At 42.2% G+C, this 21,304-nt stretch overlaps 1 protein-coding gene across 1 annotated transcript in view; it reads right to left on the reverse strand.

Annotated features, from left to right (window-relative positions):
- Positions 1-21,304, reverse strand: part of LOC139351437 (adhesion G protein-coupled receptor L3-like) — a 206,991-nt gene that overhangs the window by 49,548 nt on the left and 136,139 nt on the right. The window contains exons 7-10 of the mRNA XM_070993321.1: positions 15,089-15,442; positions 12,167-12,270; positions 9,033-9,218; positions 7,014-7,052 (exon numbers count right to left, since the gene is read on the reverse strand). Of these exons, the coding sequence (XP_070849422.1) occupies positions 7,014-7,052; positions 9,033-9,218; positions 12,167-12,270; positions 15,089-15,442 (683 nt within the window). The remainder of the gene's footprint in view (positions 1-7,013; positions 7,053-9,032; positions 9,219-12,166; positions 12,271-15,088; positions 15,443-21,304) is intronic.

Consider the following 21,304-nt stretch of genomic DNA (forward strand, 5'->3'; position numbering starts at 1 on the left):
ACTGTCATCATCTGTTCAGACAAAATAACTTCAAAAGGTCATAGTGAATGAAAAAAATGCCTTTTCTGTGTTAGTACCTTGTGTCCCTGAGGGGGACAGCTATCTATGTGTGATAAACAACGCTGGAGCTTTCATTGAGGACACCGGTGTCATGTCCTTCATCAGGTTTTCTCTGAATTATCTATCTGCAATTTTTTTTTACATTCTATTAAAAAGATGAAAATCTCCACAGTGTTCAAATGTGGCGAAATCATGACATCTGGGGAAACTTTTATTTGCTTTCTTGCAGACAATTATATGAGAAAATTGACGACGCTCTCATGCTTGTACGGCAAATACTCAGCGACAGCAAACCGGTTAACTTAGCTTAGCACAATTTATCTTAGCAACAAAGGTAAATTTGTGAACTTTAGAGGTGCTGGAAGGCAGATTTTGTTCTGTCTGGACAGAGCCAGGCTAATTGTTCCCCTTTTCTAGTTTTTGTGCTAAGCTAAGCTAACTGGATGATGGTGTTGGTGTCTCACTTGCCATAGAGAAATGGGAGGGAAGTGGAAGTGTATTTTCCTAATTGTCAAACTACTTCTTTCAGGACACTTTTTAAGCTCATTTCAAAACTTTTTTCAGTCCAGTTTTGACACAGCTTTATGGGCCAATCCACTGGCAAATTCTCCAAAACCAAGAAGGAGCTTAACTCATCTGAAAACATGGAAATTTGACTGTCCATTGACTACGTGTTGAGTTTTTTGATACCATTATTTTTTAAATCCCAGCTACTGCTCTGATGCCAAATACATGTCAAATCCTAATATTTACGTGTTTTTATATCAGAGTTACCACTTCCTCTTCTTATTTAGTGTCAAATTATTTGTGCTGACAGTCTTTGTAGCCAGGGGCATTTGCAAAAACTCCAATAATATGTCATCATAGATTTGTCCAGCCAACCCCTCCTTTCACATAAAACCTGTGGATATATATTTGTCTCTATACTTATAAGCAGTATGAGGTGTGTCAAATACACGTATTTGGGCAACAGCATTGCCAAAATCACTGCTGCTGTCAAATGAAGCATGGCCTGTCATTAAGGAGGAAAACACATCTCTCCTCTCCTGCCCTGTCCATGTCGAGAGTGACAACAACAAACTGTGAAGACGAATATCTGATTTGCAGTCCGTGTCTCGCCCAGGTTTGAACGCTTAAACGAATTCCTGTCCCAACCCACAATTTAATGGAAAAAGACATCAAATCATAGAATAAAAAAGATCTAAAAGCCATTTTATGAGACGTTGAAGGTTAATGGATGGGTTTAGATTAATCCAAGTGGCAACATACATATCTAAAAAGCCCTTTTATGTGAGTGCAGGACCAGACGAGTGTGAGAACACACACACGCGGCAGCTCATGCTGACTGTGTTTCGTTTTAGCTCCCAAGTGACATAATCACTTTGTTGCCGAGAGACAGATATAAAGATTGATACCACTCTTGTGCATGTACAGTAAATATGGAGCTGCAACCAGCAGCCGGTTAGCTTAGCATAAAGACTGGAAGCAGAGGGAAACAGTTATCCTCTAACCTCTGATGCCCACTAATTAGGACACATTAACTTGTTTATTAAATCTGGATGAAAAACAATTTCTTGGCCAGACTTCTTGAAGTCTTGTTGTCTTTGCAAGCTAATTAAATGATTCGTTAAAGCTAACATGGTAACGATAAGGTTATGGACAGCAGTTAGCTGAGGGTCATGGGTGGCTGTCACTGGCTAAAAAGCTGAAAATTATTGATTTAATAAAATATTTTAAAGCTGAATAATTTATCCAGAGGGTTAAACCATTAATGTCAGCAGTAGAATTTTATAATTTCCTTTACAGCACATTCAGTACTGTCTGAGCTAAGAACAAAATTTTCAAATTGGTCAAGGTGGGAGGCTGCAGTGCAAGTCTTTCTTAAAATCCTTGATAGCCAAATGAATGTGAAACTGATTTTTGAGTTTTTGAAAGTAAATCAACTTTTTCCACCAATTAATACATAAATATGCGAAATCAAAAATCATGCCTTGACAACAGTTTCAACAGCTTCCACAGCAAAGTTTGTGTTTCCATCTCTAACACGGGTGGGTTTCTTCCTTAACATATTAAATATATATTTCCACCAACCAGACCTCCATGCCTTTTCTTGCCATGATGCATGTTTCATTGCCAGAACACTGCCTGTTTGTATTTGTTTCCTCCATGTAATCCGTCACCATATGGGGAATCTTGTTTCCTGCACTTTTCATGCACAGCGCAGGATAATTGCATTTTAAAAAAGGCTGGGCTCATTCTACCAAATTTCATGAGATCAGTGTGAGAACAGCATCATTTCCAGTCTCAGTGGGAAAAGGCAGAGAAAGGGGGTGGGGGTGGGGGTGGGGGGGTGCACCCAAGCAGCACACCACTACCATCATCACAGTCTGTGCAGAGTCGTAGAGACGTGATGGTGGCTTGCTGCTATTTTACTGTTATTAGCACACTGCCACTCCATCTGTCAAATGTAGCAGCTCACTCTGTTGCTGCAAACTCCCGACCATTTTTTAGCTACTTTATTTCTCCTGAACTGAAAGACTGGAAGTCTGCAGTAAAAAACATATATATTCTAGTTCCTGCTACATGAGGAAACGCTAATCGTTAACTGGACTCACTGCTGGAATGTTCCACTTGGAACAAGGATGATGACTGGGCGTGAAAAGCTGCAGTGCACGGGCCATTTATACCAATGCAGAGGGAAGGAAGGGAGAGGTGGACATTAGTGTGCACTTGGCAGGAGTCCAAGCCAACCCGTGGTGTGTGTGCTTCTATCTGTGTGCTGATTGATGAAATGAACTCTGGGTCTGGGAAATTGATTCTGGCTCAGGCTGATCTCCCTCTCTTTCCTTTCTAGGTTCCTCGCTGGTCGGCTTTCTGTTTCCCCTTATTTCTCCTCACTCCTCCCCTCTCGCTTGCCAGTTGGTTCTTCTCACTTGTTTTATCTCACTCAAGTTGAAGGCTGATCTCAAAGTATGGGGGGAAAAAACAACACAAACAAGGTGGGATACCTCGTTCTCTCTGTGCTCTTCCATCTGACTCCACGTCTCCTGGCACAGGTGAAACTGTTCTGCATCTTTTTTGTGTGTATTTCATTCACTGCGTTTCATTGTACCTGCTAGCCAAATCATCTGTCTTCTTTGAGAATCTCTGCAACCTTCTCGTTTAATATTTCATGAAACCTTTTCTCTGTACTAAGCGGGGTGTATGTGAGTTTCTGAGGGATTACCTCTGTGCTCTATGTCTTATGTCTTTGGTTTAATCTTGCTATTGTACAATTCCCAAACAGTGGCCCTGCATTAGAAACAGACATGCCTTTATTTCTAAGTTTCACAACTATATTTTATTGTATTTCAGAAATAAGCTTTCTAACAACAGTCTTATTCTCAACGCTAAAGTGAATGAAACGTAACATTTCCTGCACAGATATTTCACACAAACAGAGGATAATCTCTCTAGTAGAAACTAGAGAGGTAGGCTTTTAATTCCATTTGGAAGGGAGTTCATAAGTTTGACGAACTTGCACTGCAACACGAAACACGTGCGGGGTGTGTCGATTGCCATTGATCGAAGTCAGCGTGGTTAAAAAGAAACATCACGGTAGAAGCAACTGTTAGTCATGCATGGGTGATAACAGTTTCTCTGTTAAAAAGACAGTAGATTGGTCTGGGAGTATGACACATCTCTGGAAGCAGCGCAGTGAAAATCAGTATTTAGCTGCTCTTACAGTGAAAGGTAACGAGTGCAGGAAATTCTACCCCGACTCAATATTTTTAACAAGCCGCTCTGGGCCACTTTTACTTATTTGTGCTGGCCATTTGAGCTTTTAGCTATTATTTGAGACTTGAACATGGGCTTTCATTTAGGATTTTACTGTATGCATGCATGTGTATTACTCTTAAATGACTTCTTAAATATAATATTGAAAAAGGAAAGTACATTGTGAAGATTCTGCTAAATTGATGAACACAGATGTAAACGCCTAAACATTTGAGACCTCTTTCCACTCTCTACTCCAGCAGAAACAGCTCACGCAGATCATTCAGGCAGAACTCTGCTCTGCAGGCAAGACGAGGAGGTCTCTGTTTATTAGGATGTGGTTATCTTCATCTTTAAACAAATTGACTACCAGGGATATTTTATCATCTTGTTACAATCCAGAACGAGGAGCCTCCCTCCGTTTCGCCCGCTCTAAGGTCATCCTGCGCCGTGACACTCCCCCTAGTCATCTTTGCATGCAAAGGTGTCATTTTAATGAGGGGTCGGAGCTCAATATCCTCCCTCTATCCTGTGAGTTCACACACGCTTGGCTCCCACTAAGGCACAAGATATTTTTTTTATCTTTTATGTGTTGAAATAGCAGTAATTGTGACATAATTTGCTGTAAATTCCACATCTTTAATTTGCTTTAAAGCAAAATAAATGCCAGAGGAAGAAGCCATTTGAAGTTAGCGTGTTTGACTTTAGCTTTGGTAAAATATAGATGGACATAATCACAGTAATTGGACAACCATAATGTCACTGCCTATGAAAAAGCTGCGATTAATATGGCCAAAAGGCACAGGAGGCAGGCTGCTATTTTTATCATGTTTGTTTGAAATCAAAGGGCACAACAGAGAAACACTCCTGCGGGGGAAATGCTGAACATAGGGAGTTGATCATTATATGCTTTGTAGCTTTATCAAGGCCAAATCCTGTTCGCTGGGACTAAACTGGCTATGGCATGTGGCAGAGAACTCTGTTTATGAACAACCCAGACAGACTCAGAAGTCGCCATGATTGTTTCTTCTGCACAGATCAAGGGAGACCGGGACCTTGTGAATGTGTACCTGAAACAGCAAAAACGAAGCTCTTTGTATTAAAATTCCCTGACGATCCTGGCGAGACGAAGACCTCAGCGCCAGGTGGATTCAAGAGTGATCTACTAGTTTACCACTTAGACAAGATAAGAAGCCCTCAATCAAGATGAGAATCACTCCTCAACTCATTTAGATATCAGCCTCAAGCGCTGTACTTTATTTTGCACCACGTCCTCCTTCACCACAACCACACCTGTGCCTCACACAATCTGCCTTCTCCCAAAGTACTGTCGAAGTCTGTTCTCAGCACCGTTCACGGTCTCTGAGCAGAGGGACGGCAGAGGCAGGTGCACCTCTCATTTGCTTTGTATTCCTCTGCTAATCCCACTTATGTCAACCACCAGGGCCCTGTTGGAGAAAACATTTCCAAATTTCCCTAATCAATGAAAGTCCCACAAAGGCTGGCAGCGTGTGCAGTCAATGCCTGTGTTTACCTAAGGCCACAGATGTTGTTATTCGGCCTCGTCAAGAGAAGGCGCTTCACTTTTGTTTGAATTTGTTGACCCGGCGAGGGAACAGAGCAGAGCAGGAGGTGCATAGCTGAGCAGTCATGTATGGCTGTATACAATACATCCTCAAAAGAATTTGCTGCACTCCAGACACTCGGTCAGACAGATGCATGCAAATGGGAAGAGAGTTTAGATTTGTGTGTCATTCCTCTCATGTTTTCACCGTCTTTGGCTCAGCCCTGCAATTCCCGAAATCAGCTGGGCATTGCGGTTTTGTGAAAAACTCAAAGCGGAGTTAATGCTGCATCTGTCGGGAAGTATTTTCAGCCATGGATTCATACATACTTGGTTTACTTGGGTGCGTTTGATTCAAAAGAAACTACAGAGCCCGTGTTCATTGAAATGAAGGAACATGTCAGCCAGTGCAATGGTTGGCTCAATAATGTGTTTTTCATTCTTTTGGTCACCAATGGAGGTCTATGACACGAAAGAATGAGCTATTTCAAACACTGGTTAAACAAGTTATTGGCAGTTGTTGGTTTTGGTTCATTGTTGACATTTTTATGGCATTTGTTGACAATTACAAAAATACAGACTACCACCAGCCTTATCTCACAAACCCACGCATACATGAGAGCACGCTGGATATAAGCATACAATCCACTTGGATGTCACCGGCACAATCACACCACTATGCGTAGTTAAGTGCCTTCTGACATGCCTCAGAGGAACTGAAGCAAATACATGTTGCTTGACATGAGTGCTGCAGAGCATACATATAAAACACCATCTGGCTCTAATGTGCAGCCTTATTGGAGCCATCTGTATGGTAGACAGGGATGTCAACGTACTCCACAGCTCTCTTGTCAAGGTAGAAATGATTCTGATGACAGCTAAAATGTCACCCAAGGGGTAACGAAATCACTCAGTAGCCCAAGACATAGCTGAGTGAAGCGATAGAGACCCCCCCCCCACTCCCTAAATTGGGACACATATGTATTATGCATCAGGGAGAATCATAACATGCCATGACTTTGGCTGACTTAGTGGTTAGAAGTTGACTTGCTGGTATAATGAGGTCACTTCTTTTGGCTCTTAAGCAGTTGCTGAGAAATGGAGGAGTGTGTTACGTGCCTGAGAGCTAAATTTTTGACTGATGCTATCAGCTTATGTGGGTTATTTCACTGGAAAGCAGTGCTGATGTGATAGTTTTGGGGCAATTTTAAAAAGATTGCGAAACCTGAGCAATCCACAACGGATACAGTGTGTGACATTTGAAAACAGCCTCATGCGCAGGCCGAAGGTGTTAGAGCAGCACGGAGAATATCACAACATACACATGCAGGTGACGATGATGACATATGACTCATACATTAAGGTTTGAGGCACATATGGTATTAAGTTGGATGTAAACGACATGATACTAATGAAATTTGACCCTTTGATGTAACATTACCAGAAGTGTATGTCAGTATATGGTGGCATACACAAACACTGACTTTTATACTGCGGCGCTATGTTTCAATTCTTTGTTACGTCTTTTCACTTCAAAAGGTCAAACTTCAAATTATGTGGCAAACATCAAAATGACAGCAAAGTTGCCACGAGGGAATGGTGAGTGGGTATGAGGAAAATTTGGTCCAAATACCTGAACATAAAAGCGGCAAGAGCGCTCTCTTTTCTGTAGCTGCAACCAAAGGAAAATGCAAGTTAGCAAAAAGGCAACAACAAGTCCACCTGAAACACATTTTATCTTTAAGTACACTTTTGAAAAAAAAAAACAAAAAACGAAACACTTTATTCTTGCAACTTGACAAAAAAAATACATGAAAACAAGCAGATTTACTAATTCTTCACTTGAGAACTTCATGCGAGAACAATTAAGCCTTTCAACCTCTTCCACCCGTGGAGGAGAGTTATTGTTAACAACAAGTTAGCATACCTAAAAAATGACAGGATGCTTGGGCTCAAAGGAAGGCTGTTTGCCCTGCACGGATTGTGAATTATTTTAATTGAGTTCTGACACAAGCAGGGTAGTCGACAGAGCTGCTGTGTGGCTTAGCAGCTACGTTCTGGTACCATGCTAAATCCCACGCAGATTAGCTCCAAAGAGTACCATTTCCCCATAAAGGAGCCTCTTGCTCTACATCATAGCCCACTCTTCTGGAAACGGTCCCGTCCGTACCGTTAGCCAACAACCCTTTGATCATGAAAACGACACTGATCTCACCGTTTGCCAACTCAATCCTTTCATTGTCTGCTGGCAGAGAGCATTGTGCTTCGCTACCAAAAAAAAGGAGAAAATCTTTAATTCTCTTAGCTCTTTGCAGATTGTGTCAAAAATGATTGAACTCTGGAGGTAAACATCAGGAACTGTCGGAGCAGAGAGGAAGAGCTCTGCGGGCTCCGGTGTTTCCTTGGGGAGAGCTCTCATTAGCAAAGCAAGTTGAACACAAAAGCAAGCTGTAGGGCCATTTTTCTCTTGAGATGCACCACACTGCAACAATGGAGTGTATATCAGAGGACAGAGAATTATAAATCATAGGTAAACTCCTGACCACTTGAATAAAATATCCTGGTTTTAAAAGCCTTTTTCATAGCCTAGCTGTTTCTTTTTGGTGTCATTTCTTCATTCTTACAAGAGAAACTCAAGACGACAACGTCAATCTCGACCCCAGCGGTAGCCTCTACCTTGAATGCTGCCTTTTATGAGAAACCTCTTTTTTCAAGAGGTGTGATAAACTCTAGTTGCTCCTCAATGTGAATTTACTCATCATGCTGCCTTCTGAGGCCTTTTGGCCATCTTTACTGCCTCTCCTCTCTATTGGAGAAAACTGGCACTAAAATCTCAATGGGGACATCTGTGTCTGTTGCGGCAATGAAATAAAAACCGTCCCCAAAAAGCGATCTGAGAACAGGTGTTCGTGTTCCTCTACAAGTGAAGCCGCTCCAGCAAATTAACGACTGACATTTTGAATTTCACTGATGTTTGCTTTTCTGTTGGCTGCTCAGCAGACAGAAAGTATTATTTTAGCTCGCTTCGCCCGAGTGCCCCTCACTGTGCACTGCTGTGGATCGGGGAATAAATGCATTAGCTTCAGGTTCAGCAAAAATGAAAAACGCTGCACTCCCGCAGCTTAGATCCAACCCACTGAAATCTTAACCCTGTCCCATCAGTAGAAATCAAGTGGTGCAAATGTAGTGCTTTTGACAAGCATGACATATGGATAACGTCTTTTAAAGGAAATCAAAGTAACATTGATAGCATAATACATGATAGTGGGATAAGATGTTCCTGAGCTAGCCACTGAAAGTGAAGGTGTGTTTCAGTATGCCCTGGACCACAGCGAAATGATGGATATCTTTTCATCTGACAGCACTGGGCAAAATAGTAGATCATTAAAAGAACACCTACTGTTCAGGTTTGACCGGATTGAAGTCTTGTGGTCGGTAGGTCTCCATTTCGCAAATTCAGAACGGTTTCGGAGAATGAAAACACTGACTCTGAGTAAAATGGTTCACTTAAAAGGTTTATCTGAACAGTGTGGAAAAGCTGGGGCACAGGTCACCATTCCTACAGAACATGTTCATCCTGCCTATGCATTTGTTTTAAAGCAAAGGTGGATAAAGGGCAGGTTTGATATTTCTTCTAAATTACTTTCACTACCTTATTGAGGCTCCGCGCTGCGCTGTCTTTGCCGCCTGGCGTGAGGTTCCTCAGCTGCACATCGAGCAGATCCACCAGCTGAACCATGGCCTTCACCGTGTAGGTGATGTCCCCGGCCTGAAGATTACGCTTAGTTTGCTCCGCCAGCTCCCTGGCAATGACTGCAGCTGTCTCTCCAGCTTTTAGCTGTAAAAGAAAGGACAGAAACACAAATGGGAGTAAATTCACTTTGACGCTTCGTTGACAGCCGAACAAAAATCCTTACATCCTTATTTCTTTGTTACTATCCACAACCCACATTGGAAAACATGACAAATTGCAATACACAAACGTGTAGCCCCTTTAAATGAATGCCGTTTAGCCTACACATTTTCCCCAACTGCTGCTATATTGCACACAATTAATGTGGCGAGATGGTACTCAGCTGAGTGTACACCGGGGCCAATGTTGTATCCGGAAGCAATTATGAAATCAACTACTGCAAGGATTTCCCCAGGTAGCCTCACACCTTTATGAAACTAATGGGGAGCACTGCAGCATGGGGGAAGCAGTGTGTATAGGTTGTACACAGAGGACAGATCCCAGCGGATATTTGTTTTTTTTTTCCAGCTTTAAAACTTATGTGATTTGTGCGTCTTGGGAGTTGTTGAAAAAACAAACAATATCAATGAATATTTCCCAGCATTTGCCTTTTGTTGCTTTAAGATTAGCTTCATTTTGCACAATTATCACATTAGTTTCTGGGGTTTCAGGTTACACAAGAAAAATGTTCATGACACGTTCACTGCACATCCACAATGTAGTATTTTCCCGCTGCACTGGAGCTGTTGCTATCAGGGTTTACGCTTACTTTAGCAGCTCTGTGCTGTTCTTTTTTGTGGATTTGGAGAAGTTTACACTCCAGTAAGCCAGTCCAAACAAACACATCCATTAGTCCTAATTCTAAAAGCTTTTTCTTCTGTAGTTTGTGAGCTCAGACTTTTTGCCTGGAACCTGTGAGCTTAAGTCTTAGACTGTTAGCATGATGTCATGTATGTAGCCCTCAAGTCGACCACTTCATGGGGCTAAAGTTAGCTTCATTAGCTAGCAACAACATTCATCCTTTCATCCAATGAAATCAACAGTTACCAGCTCAGACTTGTGACACCGGTTTTGCTCTGTATGTCTGAAATGAAATCACGTTGTGTAAAGAAAGTGTTAATGTGAAGCTGAGAGAAGGGAAAGCCAGGCGTTGCATCAGGAACTCACAGGAAGTGTCCGTTATTTGAACAACACTCAAATGTATTATGCAGTTTTGTTTACAATAGTCAGGAAAGGGCCTCTTACTATTTCTTTCACAGGGGAAACTTTCTAATATCTCACTTAATCTCACACTAAATAAATGGGCCTTAACCAACAACTGAGAAATGAAGCAATTAATTATTTTCAGCCAAATTTCTCTTAAATAATCTAAAATGCTTTCTGGGAAAGCTGGGCCAGCTTTTTCTCCATTTTGCATAAATATATCTATGTGTGCAGCCATGATACAAAACATAAGAAACAGCTGGTCTCGATGACTTACAAAAAATAACCCGAGTAGCCGTCAACATGACTAAATGCAGAACACCCTTTTGGTCTGATGGAGTTCAAAGGTCAGTCAGACTAATAGACTTGGTGCAGCAAGAAGAGCCTCAAAACCACAGCGAGTCCAACTAAAACAGGCCAATCCTGATTTACTCTGGCATCACCTGCTATCATCGCCTGTGAGTTTATTAGTCAGGCCAATTATGCTGCTTAAATTGGTCTTCACAGAGGTGTATGCAGAGAAACATGTCTTTAGAAGATGTTTTCCTTTTTTCCCTCCTGTTCTTGTCTCTCTAATGAGGGGAGCTGGAGATGCAGGGTAAATAGCTGTTATTTTTCTCTCTTTCTGCTTATCTGGTGTCACTTCTTTTCTCTTTTTATTCTACAAATCTTCCTTTCTCATTTTGTCCACCGTAATGAGCATTACCACATACAGGACAATGGCTCTGGGTGTAATATAACGAAGTGCCAGATGGGCATTCCAGATCCCTGACACGTTGATCTTCATTAAAGTCTGCCTGTCTCCACAGCGACAGGCACACTGCTCAAGTGCGATTTGCTGCTGTTTTTTTTCCCTGATTTTTTAAAGATTAATAACACTTTTGTTAAAAATACACACTTGTCAAGTAGATTTTAACAGGAAATATCCTGTTAAGAGTCACACTGTTATTGTTGAATCCATGCAACAACATGGCAACAGCAAAACAGCCTCTACGGCAAGTTCGGAAATAACTTTGCTTTAGTTAATTTCTCCATAAACAGCAGCCTGTAGTGCGGCTTTATTGCACAGCTCAAATGGTGCTGCACAGAACTGCACCTGATAATTTCTCTCCCTTCTATTTTGCTCCCTAACAGCCATTCTCTGTCCATATCCGCAAACTGCCGTTTGTTTAATGGGCCGAGCTTTGTGCCGTTGAGTAGATCATAAGTGTTATAACATGCACGCCTCAGGGTCCTATGAGTTTAAGGGAGAACATTTTCAACATTGCCTGCAATTCATAACCTGGAACCCCAATCCTCACTTGCAGTAACCTTCCCCTCTTTTGATTTGATTCTATTACAGATTTAAACATGGTAAGCTGTATATGGGGCTTTGCATAATAACCGGAGAGGAGGAGATGCAAACGGTTGTGCTTGAGAAGTATGGAATGCAGCTGATTGCTCTATCATGTCGCAGCACAGAAAGTAGTCTGCATTGGCAGCCCATTAGACTGTGGTGCTGAGGGATTGGTTTTCACTCCACCCCCATCCAACCCCACCCTGGTAAACATGCTTTACCAGAAATTAACCAGTTAAGAACAGACAAAGAACAAAAAAAACCCCTCTCAGCAGAGGTGATATTTATACATTTGCAATACGATCTGTGACTTGGAACAGACAAAACAGGAAGAGTTATGTGAAAATATATCAAATAACATTCAAACTCAGTGCCAAATCCCTCTGTGGTTGTATTCTAAAGAGAAATGTGTGACGACTCCCGATCAGAAAAAGTACAAAAAGCACTTTTCAAACAACCCAGCTGTGATGTTATTTTACACATTTTCTGCTCATTACATCATGCAGCTCGGTACCTTCTGGCTGATGAGGTTGACCCAGGGGGAGGTGCAGTTGCTAAAGTTGGGTCCCTGGGGGTCCCAGTATCCCTCTGGACCCACGCACATGTATGAGGCCACGCCTAGGCAGAGAGGGAAGACAGAGGCTTAACGAGAACAACGGCATGAAACTGATTCGATCAAGAGACACGACCAAACACAGAACAGCTACACTGACACATTTTGGAATATGTCTGTCAATGTGTGGGACAATCAAGGTTAGACATACTCTCTCATTTGTCTTCTCCTTTTTCCCCATTAAAGAGTGATGGACTGCACAATGTTTTCAATTTTGTCAACTACTGTAATGCCCAAATCTTCTGGATTTTCCACTTTTCTTATTTGCAAAACTTGTCCAAATAAAACTGCAACATCCTAAGAAACACAACTCTTAAGTGATTAAATTAATGGATGTAGCAAAATGTAATTGGATGGTTTTATCTTATAGTGACTGAAATGAAGTTGCTTCACTTGAGGGCAGCCGCGCTCGCCCAGACACCGTCTGTATTTAATCATTAAAAGTCAGACAGTGTCTGCATGTGTGCGACAGTTCAGCTCCTGCATGAGAAAGAAAATACGCAAAAATAGGTGCCAATTAAGTCTGCAATAGCTGAATTCATCACAAAAGGTCAATTAAGCGGGTTGAAGAAAACTGTCTCTGCTGACAGAGATGTGGTTTGGGGAGTGAATGTCTTACAATGTTCCATCTGGGCTTTTGTACAAGCAAACCTCCAGGTTTGGAGTAAAATTATCATATTAATTGCAATTAATGAATGAAATACTTTCAATCAAGAGACGTAGGGGATAAACCATCTTTTGTAGGCATCTCATATTTGCAATGGATGCAATGTATTAAAAAACAAAGAGTGTCTCTGACTTGCTTTTCCACGTACCTCGAATAACTTGCATCTATATTTTCCGAGCTGACATCAGCAAGGCTACATGCTGACATTAAACTGCCCTTGCTTGTACTGAGGAGGGATGGGGTGGGGGGGGGGGGGGGGTGCGTTGGAGGGCGAGACGACCAGCATTAAGAGATATAAATTTTGATTGACATATAATTTCCTTCCCTAGTCCACCTTGGACAGCCTTATGTTTGATGGGTTTATAAGATAAGGGACTCTGCATTTCCTCCTATATTGAGAGGCAGGAGAAGGAGCATGAAAGAGAGGAGTGAGAGAGGGAGTCGGAGGGGAGACAGAATGACAGCGAGGCAAGTGAGGTAGATGGAAGGGGAGCTCGAGGAACTTTCAAAGAGTGGCAGAGGAAGCTCATAGAGTCGTGTTCTGCTTGGCAGTGTCGTCTGACGAGCTGTGGCTTTGAAGAGTGCGCTGAGGGGAGATGGGGTATGTGTTCCTCTTATCTTGCCATATGACGGCTGTTAGTGAGATCTCGACGGGTGCTGCTGTTGCCCATTAATGAACCCTGTATGTACAGTGTGTGTGTGTGTGTGTGTGTGTGTGTGTGTGTGTGTGTGTGTGTGTGTGTGTGTGTGAGAGAGGCTGTGTGCTGATTGATGAAATGAATAGATTTTTTTAGGCTTCACGCCAGATTTGAGGGTATGATGTCACTCCCCAATCCAGGGTGAATTGCTTGATAAAAGAAGCATGAAGGGAAGTTTCAGTAAAATTCCTGAACAAAGGCTCAATTTTAATATATCTGATTTGAATTACTGCTTCTTTTGGGATTTTAATAATGTATTACCACTACTGAGTTGCTTTATTTATGCAACGGTAGCGCCTGACAACAGAAACCCACAATATCCAGGTTTCTAGGTTAGCTTGCGGTACAGTTTAAGAGTTTATTCTTCCCTCGCTATTCATAATTTTAAGAATGCAGCATTATCTTCCATCAGAGCCTTTACTTAAAAAAGTCTACACTCAGTCGCAGGTCTCATTACAACATGAGCTGCTGTTAGATCAGCACTCAGATATTCTTACTTTCTGAGGTCAAGCTTTTATATCTAAGCCAGCTAACATGGATTTCATCGTAATGCACATTTTGTTATTGATACAAAGACAGAGCTGGGGCGACATATATGGAAACAAAACGGTCTGATTCCTGGTAAACAAAGCTCCTTTCAAAGTGCCTTACATAAATGTGTTTGGCCACTAATTAATTACACTAATTGTGTCCTGAGAGACAGGGAATAAATATGGGTGTGTGCTAGTGTGTGTGAACTAGTTACTAGTTTCCATACAGATGCAATGCTAAGCTACCTTTAGGCTTGCATCAATGAATCAGGAATAAAAGAGTGAGGAGGGAGGGCAGGAAGTGGGAGAACAAGTGCTGCAGGGGGACTGTAAACATAAACAAAACACACAACAGCGACCAACATCAAGGCGTTGAGCCTCACAGTAGACTGGGTCTCCTAACGAGAGTGCTGACATCCTCCCAGAGAGGAGGAATGAAGAAATTATGCACAGTATATGTTTCAAGAGCATAATTCTTCATTATTGAACACAGGAAGCTTTGAGGTTTTGGAAGATTAATCAGTCTAAAATGGAGGGAGTCCCTGTCTGTATGTATGTCCTTCAATTTTCTCAACAACCGTTCATCCAATTGACTTCACACTTGGGTGGATGCATTGCTAAGAACCCAAGGAAGTGCAGTGCTGAGTGTGAGCTCTTGAGATCTACAGGGCATATTTATTCATAGCGTGTTACTCCCGCCAGAAGTACATACTGTATAGCGTATTGAGAGGGGACCCCGATTAACTGTTACACCACTGAACAGCAGAGACTGGAGAGACTGGAAATCTTACATTGCAGGAAAGTCAGCGATGTAACTCACAGAAAAAAACATCCGTTCCTGGAAATAGCCTGATCCCAGGAATAATGGTTAAAACTGAAACAAGAGGACTCAAGCTGTTATGAAACCTGTTACAAAAATCTACATTACCTATGCTTCCGGGTGGACACGGCATCTTGGACACCATGCCTTGCTTGGTCTTGGGCCAGGAGATGTCCATCATCACCAGTGGATTGCAGTACTCCACCCTGATGTTGGGAAGCTTGGAGGAAGGCGGCGCCCTGTCGTCATCCTCTGGGACCAAACCCGCCACCAGCGTCTGAACAGGGGCCACCGCTGTGGTTGTGGTCCGCGGCCACTGGGCCGTCGCGGTTGTTGTAGCAGGCATCTTGGTCGTGGTAGTCCTGGTTGTTGTGGTTGTCACTGTGACCGTGGTCGGTCGAGTGGTGGTCCTCGTGGTCATGGTCGTTGTGTCCATGTACACCATGACAGAGGAGGATGTTTCTGGCAGAGAAGAAAGAAGGAACAAAGTGAACCGACGGATTCTGGGAAAAAATGCAGCGTTAGAAAGAGAAGATTGAGAGTAAACGTCTTTCTTTTTTCAGTCACACTTCATTAACATCTGAGGGGGACATTTATTTTGGTGCTGGTGAAAAAAAGACAGAGCGTACGCAGAGGGGTTCTATTCTTCCCTCCTTTCCATGTGTCACTTTAAGAGAAGATAGTTCAAAGAGGATCAATTGGAACTGGCAGGTGTGACTTGCATCGGCATGTATGGTGTCTAGCTTGGGTCCCCCGCTGGCTAAGCTAACACACACACACACACACACACACACACACACACACACACACACACACACACACACACACACACACACACACACACACACACACACACACACACACACACACACACACACACTTACAGCTGTGCAGTCTAAATAGAGCTGTTGAAGAGGCCATATCTCTGCGAGTCAGTCGCTGGATGTTGTAGTTACATGCTATTTCTGGGTCAGCCGAGACAAACTGGAATACCTATTTCCTCCCTGTGGATACACTCCGGGGGGTGCTTGCTAATGACGCTGTTTACCTGAGCTGTTGGGGACAAGGGCTATCAAAACACCAACACACACGCACACCAAGATGCACCCATTTCCTGGCACAGTAATCCTTTTCTTTCCGCTCAAATTCAAGCACACCTCCTTGACTCCCCGTCATCAATCAACCCATCTACTCATCCATTCTGTCCCCTTAATGTTCCTTCCCCTGTGTCCCTGATTGGAAAACAGGGTCCCCAAATTAAATTAGCAACAGGCTTTTAATGAATGTGTGAACTTGGTTGAGCCACAGAGGGTCAGAGGACACACAGAGAGGTCATACTGGATAATATATCTTTAGGAAATGGGGAGAAGCCATGCTATTTCTATGAAACTGTGTCCTATAGATGATCATTATTTTGGAGCACTGCTCTATGCTCCTCATTATGTAATTGCATTGTTATTTTTGTACAAACATTCTTCAATATGCTACACTGACATTTCTATATGTCACAATCTTATTACTGCGTGTGGTTTGGAAGAAGGCAGCTTGCTGTAGATCCTTTAAATAAGTTTCCATGAGAGAGCACTCACAGACACAAACATACACAATATGGGCCTTTGCAAAAATGCAATTTGGGATCGGCGTTGTTTCCTCTTAATGCAGAGATACAATCAAAATGACAGAAGAGACAAATGGCTCCAATCTTTGTATGAAAGCGGAGCGAAACAAAATTTAATGAGGGTCGACTTCAGGTTGGCAGGTGTAATGGACGTCACACATCCTGAGAGCTTAGATAACAGACATGACTGCTGAAATCCACTTCGGCGAGTTTCAATTTGCAATCGGACGATTTCGCTGTACGGTGAATTTGAAGGTGGTGAAATAAGACGACATAAATTAGTGCCAAGGTTTGGGAATCGCAGAGACGCCCGGAGGCTGTAATGACACAAACCAGACCACTATCAGCAGTCAATGCATTCATCGCTTAACAGCATTCAACGACAGCCAAGGTTGATTAAATAGGTTGCAGCTGCAGCAAGAGTTCCAGGCTGATTGAGTATTTGTTTTCTCTCGCTAACAAAAGGGTTTGTTGTGTTTCTTGGATCTGCAGGTATCTTGGACACTCCTGTGGAGCCACTCCATCAGTAAAGTGGAACTCTAACAAGAATCTAATTGAATTGCAATGTGAACTAAAGGCACGCAGAGCCTTTTGTACTCCCATAACCTGCTAATGCAGGCTGTATAACTTCCAATTTTTTTTCCAGCAGACACAAGAAAACAAATAGAGTTTGGGAAATGTGTTGGTGTATATGGATGCTAAAACTTGAATTAGCGAGCACAAATGCACAGTCACATGCTCACGCACTGGCAGCCACACATTCTGACACTACCACCCATCAGCAGGGCTCTAAAAACCACATGAATGCTCAAATAGGTATTGAACATTTCCACCAGCCACCAAGACATCACCATTTACGTTCTATAACCACCATTAGACATCATCATCAATCAGCGCCACGGCAGCCCGGCGGCTCCTTCAGCTGCATGATCATGTTAATCTTAAGGAACACCAGTCTATTTATTTGATCATTTATGAAGAAGATTATATATACATCTGCATTTGAGGAGAAGAGATGATAACCTCAAATACGTCATGTCAACTCTTGGTGGAGGGAAGTGGCATCAATTTAAGCATAATTGAAATCGGCCCCTGGTGCTGAAACTGCATATAGCAAAGGAGAGCAGCAGAGTTCCTCGTGGAAATCTGATCCTGGAAATTCGCTGCTCATATTGAGGTCAGTAAAGGTCACAGTGCACAGACTCAGATAAGATAGTGGTTAAAAAGGTGTGCAGATGGGCCTATTAGGATAAGCGAATTACTGCACTGGTCAGGGTGGCTGATGCAGGAGTGATTCTGACTGTGACGGATTTTTGCTGAGGGAGACTAATGCTTTACTTTAGCTGCCCCGAAATGAAGAGTGATACAAGTCAGTAAACCGCACAAGGACCATAGTTTTACAGGAAGACATCACCACAATAAGAAGACCCCAGATTATATTCTGCTTCAAAGCATTTCAACCAAAAATATCAGCATCATCCATTCGCTGAATAGGTTTAAAGAGGAATTTTTGTGTTATAATACAGCTTTTCCTGGTCTGATATGACCAAATTTTTCCATTTAAATGTTTATCTGTGACATGCTAAGAGTCACACATTCAACCAACTGACTCACTTCAGTATCTACCTTTCTCAGTTTTCTAACATAAGCTAACATTAGCCAACATAAGCTACAGTGTTCTGCAATGCGCAAAGGTGTGTTTAATTGCTTGTGAACCGTGAGCGTGCTGTGCCCTCTTTCAAATGTTTCATGGTCTCACGATGAAGTTCATCATTACACCAAGCCAATATCCAGCTATACAGTAATTATCTCTTGATTTCAAACCCAGTGAGGTAAAAGCAGTTTCCCAATCTTTTTAAAATAATAATGATAAAAGTTATTGTATCATCTTCTTTAATGCTGGAGGTGAAATGACAGCAGAGAGAAATATGGCTTGAGGAAATCGCCATCACAGCATGAGGTTAATTCAAAGTCACCAGGAACCATGTCTTGAATGTAATTCCATACCTCCAGATGATCCCGTTGAGCCCACTGCTGAATTATTTTTCAACACACAGCATGTTAAGTATGCCTGCGAAGGCACACATAAGAGACAGAGAGCACAAGTGGAAAAAGAAGAAAGTGTCCTTGAGCAATCTTGTATATCTTTTCCATGAGATGAACAGGAAAGGAAAAAAAAGGAAAGCCAGCAGCACACAGCAGCCACAGTCTGCAGGCACTATTGCCTTGGAGACAACACAAGGACGTTTTGTTTTGTTTTGCCAGCTCTCCCATTCTATCCAAAGGGATGAAGAGGGGAAATAAAAAAACCAAGCTCACAAGCACCAAGGAGGTGAACGAGACTTTGGTATGCTCCGAGGGACTGGTGAGTGACCTTACAGACGGATTTCAATGTGAGTTGGGTTGTGAGTTTTCGAAAACAACAAAACTGCGGGCTCAAAAGAAAACGTGGAAATACGACAATGGATGACTGAACTCTTCTCTGGCTCTTATGCGTGTCCTTTTTCAATGTCCACTTAACAAGTACTGCCTCTTTGTCATGATTTAAATCAGAATTGGGTCCTGGGATGTGTTTAGATATTCCACAATGATAAAAAGCAAAGTTAAAGAATATAGTTTAAGAAAATGGCCTCAAACCTCAAAGTGATTTATCTTCTTTATATTTAAGATTCAATGCATTCTCAAGGGCATTAGAGAGTTGATTAAAAATGAATAATACTAACAGCCAGCTATGATACATTCATGATTCGCAAGGGTTAAGACACCCAAACTGGCAACCTTTTCATTCATAAAAGACAGGCGCAAACCTTTGCCTGCTCTCCAGCTTCTTCTTATTGAGACACCAACCCCACTCATCCTTTACGCTCAGCTTCTGTTGCACAAAAACGCCCCTCACCAAACGCACGTCTGTTTCCACCGCACACAAAGCTTTGTGTTTCATTTCAAAGCGTGGATTTCTAACTAATTAGCCTCTCTCTCTCTGTATCCCAGGGCTCGTGGCTTCCACAATTAGATAAGCCCACTCTACTTTGCTCCGGGAGAAAAAACCTGCTATGCTATTATGAAATGAATCCGGTTTATATGACTCGCCGTTTCCGCACCGAGAGCGGGCTCGTCGGCTGGGAGAAACTTCTGCAGACTCAAGATCAAAAGAGGTGGAAAGGGCTTTCGGAGCTAAAAATGAAATGAGCGTCAGATGGTAAAGTGACTCTTCCAACCTCACGCTGAACCCAATTACCTCCTAATTTTAGTATTTGAGCATTTATGCTTGGTTACATCTTCAGCAGGCACTTGCACAGACTGGAGAAGATATTGGGCAGTCTTTGTGTGATGTCATTACTTCCCTACTAACCTGTTTAAAGCCTGTAAAATGGGATTTCTGCGTGCTGGGACTTGTATTTTTAGAGTGAAGCGTACTTAAAGTCCAAATCCATGAAAATGGCTATTAGTGGATCTCTTAGAAGTAAGTATACTTGTTTCATCTGAGGGTGCTGCTGCAACTTTGTAGCTTAGTCTACTTCTTCTAAAGTTAGGTCTGATTTCAGAACTTCACTCGAAGTACATGGAGCTTAAAGAAAATGAAACTATCTGAACAAACTATACTGTGAATGTTGATGCTCCTGAGCGTTGCATTATGGGTTTGTAACCTTATGCTGGTAGGCTAGCAAGTTCTCTTCAACATGTCATCACCATGAAGTTGCTAAACCACCATCAGAAACTTCAGGAAGTCACTACTCCCTGCCACACCTGTTGACTTGTCATCTTACACTTTGATTTTTGAATGCATGACATGAAATATAACTCATATTATTTAGGGAGTGCTAGAGGGGCTGATGGGTGGATTTTGTTACCTTTGGATAGAACCAGGTGAGCTTTTGCCCCTTATTCACAGTCCTTGTGCTAAGCTAAGCTAACTGTCTGCTGGCTGTAGTGGAACCGAGCATGTAACCCTTGACAAGAAGGCAACTATGGTACTTTTTCCTAAAGCTACAAGAGTTTCTGCAACAGACATTATTTATTCCTGATGAATGGTGAGTTGTAAGCGTTTCTTGATGTTGAAATGGACTTTGCACCAAATCATCTGTCAAGCAACTCACAATAACCAGTGTCACAAAATGTCATTGTCAATACTAACTGCCAAAATTAAGCTGTTTTTACACTTTAATTAGAGGGGAAGAGCGGTTCCACCATAGTTGACCAACGCAGTAATGTAAGAAATTTGAGATTGACAGTTAAAGATGTGTCCTAATGTGACCCCGACCCTGCAGAAAAAAACAAAGAGAGAGCTGGAGAAAAAAATTAATTGAGCCTTTACCAGCTTAACCAAAGTGGTTTCTTAATTCTCAGCCATCAGCTAATTGAGCATTAATTCCCGAGTCGTAATGTCAAATTTTATCTATGATGAGAAATATTTACATCCATCCACAGAAAGAGCTAACATCATCCATTTTAAGCCATCTCACAAAAATCAGTGCCCTCTTCATAACAGCTTGATTCACTGAGCTCCTGAGCTTATCAATTCCCCGATGCTTATATCATACGCTCCCACCAAAACGCGACATGTGTCCTCGTTAGCTGAAGAGAATGGTGGGAAAATAAAACGACGATAAAAGTCCTGTTGTTTAATGGAGCCTTTTGTGGCAGGCCCACAAATCCATCAGCGAGTGCAACTGGGATGAAGGGAGTGGAAGGATGGTGGTGTTGGT

Source organism: Chaetodon trifascialis, chromosome 23 (genome assembly GCF_039877785.1).
Source record: "Chaetodon trifascialis isolate fChaTrf1 chromosome 23, fChaTrf1.hap1, whole genome shotgun sequence".
Lineage (NCBI taxonomy): Eukaryota > Metazoa > Chordata > Actinopteri > Chaetodontiformes > Chaetodontidae > Chaetodon > Chaetodon trifascialis.